Genomic DNA, 2,191 nt, shown 5'->3' on the forward strand with positions numbered 1-2,191 from the left:
GTCCCATTGGCAGTGCGACGCCGCCTCCGGTCTTGGGCAATACGACCCCTCGAAAAAGCAATCCCACGACTTGCTGACTAAGACAAGTCAGCACTGTTGGATTTATAACTCCTTGTGGTTGCACAGGCGTCTTTCGTGTGGCCTGGCGGGTCTGCGTTGCGGCTGTGGCTCGTGGATCTGGGTTCAAATCCTGACGAGTGCATTTTTTGTTGGTTTGTACCAATGTTCTACCTACTTCCTGTATGTTTTTTCTTCGCACTGCGGAGGGGTGGTTAGGAAGTTTGGGTTAGGGTAGGTTAGGGTAAGTGGGGGGGTCCGGGGGGGAACCCCCCGGTTGGTTAAGGTTCGGGTTAGGGTGAGGTGGTTAGGGTATGGTTTACAGGATATCGATAAAGGGGGGGTCCGGGGGGGAACGCCCCGGGTTGGTTAAGGTCTGGGTGTTCATATAAAATATGCTCTGGGAGTGATTTGATATGCTAGGACTGTCTCCTAGCGTCGGGAACAGTGACAGCCACGACGCTTGCCATATTTGTAGTGCTTTGTCAGCTTATTCGTGGGATTGTTATTTCGAGGGGTCGTATTGTGCAAGTTCCGCCTCCGTCTAGCGGGAATTGTCTTGAACCAAGGATTGTACTCCCACACAGTGACTTTCTAAAAAGATACGCGGGTTGAGCCTTGTATGAGGACGTGTGCTAGGAGTGATATGAAGACGAGGCGGTGGGCATCTTGTGGCAACTATTCAATGATACTCCAAACATACACTTCTCGACATCCGATCATCTCGGCATCCAATTTACAACCGCTCTGCGTCCCGGTCCGAACGTTGTCTGCAGGCCACCACGATCAACCTGCAGACCAATCTCCAGACCCGCACGACGCGCAATTCCCTTCCTTGGGCGGGAAGGATTGCTTCTTAGTGTTCGCTGTAAGTCTGCAGGCCTCTTTTCTTTGTCAGCGCCCAAACATACGTACGGTTGTTTCACCTTGTCGTATTATCGCAGAGTATTCACGCGAAGATCTCGGACAGAACTCTGCTTGGTTGATAGCAAAGTGACTCAGTTTCGAACGGGACCTGTATATATAGCCGCACGCCTTGCAACCTCGAACACTTCATACTAGACCAAGGGCCTTACTAGAGTTCACACGAGATGGCTACATTCGCGAAAGCTTCCTTCAATGCGTCCCTCTACGCTGCCTGGCGTCCGACTTATCCGAGGCAGCTATTCGAATACATCTTCAAGTATCACTCTAACAAGTTAGAAGGCCGTCCCAGTCCGCGCTGGGACACTGCCGTCGACCTCGGATGCGGCACAGGTGTGGACTAGAATTCGTTATGATATGTTGCGCATAGCTTTGACCTCTCTGCTTTGGCGCACAGGCCAAGCAACCCTCGAACTAACCCAGTATAAGCGCGTCGTCGGCGTAGACACCAGTGCGCCCTTGCTCGACAAAGCCCGCGCAGTGACGACCGAGTCCCTCGGCGCTGACGCTGCCAAACGTTTCGAGTACTTTCAGTCGCCAGCCGAGAGCCTGCTATTCCTCGAGGACGGCAGCGTCGACCTCATCGTATCAGGTACGTGTCAGCCGGCAGCCCCCTTCGAATGCCCAGAATATTCTCAGTAGGAACTTGTACTCTAAAATAACAAAAAACCAAACAGCGCAAGCCGCGCACTGGCTGGACTGGGGAAAGATGTGGCCCGAGGCCGCACGGGTCATGCGCCCCGGAGGGAGCATGGCGTTCTGGGTATTTAGACGAAGAATTGTTACCTAGGAATCCATTTGCTGACTATTTGTTTTGCATATACAGATATACTCCGAGTTCCGGCTGGCCAAGTACCCCGACGTGACGCCGCTCATCACGGACTACGCACAGGGCACCGACCCAGTGAATTCGGTTGGGCCCTACTGGGAGCAGCCCGGGCGCAACAGGCTCGTCAACCACCTCCTGGACATCCCGCCCGCGACCGAGGCCATGCCCGATAAGTTCTACGATTGGCAGCGGGTCTTCTTCACAGGCGCGTCCCGTCCCCTCCGCTCCTCTGTGTATAATATACTAATTATGAATTCGAAACACAGGCAACCACTACCCGCACCTCCCCTCGCCGCTCCCTGTCATCCTGCGCAAGACAATGACCTGGCAGAACCTGCAGGAGTACCTCCGCACGTGGTCCTCGCTGCACACATACCACGA

The 2,191-nt window shown here is 54.1% G+C and overlaps 1 protein-coding gene across 1 annotated transcript; it reads left to right on the forward strand.

Annotated features, from left to right (window-relative positions):
* Positions 1-833: 833 nt before the first annotated feature.
* On the forward strand, positions 834-2,191 carry GLOTRDRAFT_101861 (S-adenosyl-L-methionine-dependent methyltransferase; the record flags this gene model as incomplete). Its single annotated transcript, XM_007873611.1, has 6 exons — positions 834-925; positions 1,002-1,314; positions 1,379-1,573; positions 1,659-1,744; positions 1,808-2,015; positions 2,077-2,191. Coding segments are annotated over exons 2-6 (770 nt in total), but the record flags the coding sequence as incomplete, so codon positions are not given.

Source organism: Gloeophyllum trabeum (assembly GCF_000344685.1).
Source record: "Gloeophyllum trabeum ATCC 11539 unplaced genomic scaffold GLOTRscaffold_00386, whole genome shotgun sequence".
NCBI lineage: Eukaryota > Fungi > Basidiomycota > Agaricomycetes > Gloeophyllales > Gloeophyllaceae > Gloeophyllum > Gloeophyllum trabeum.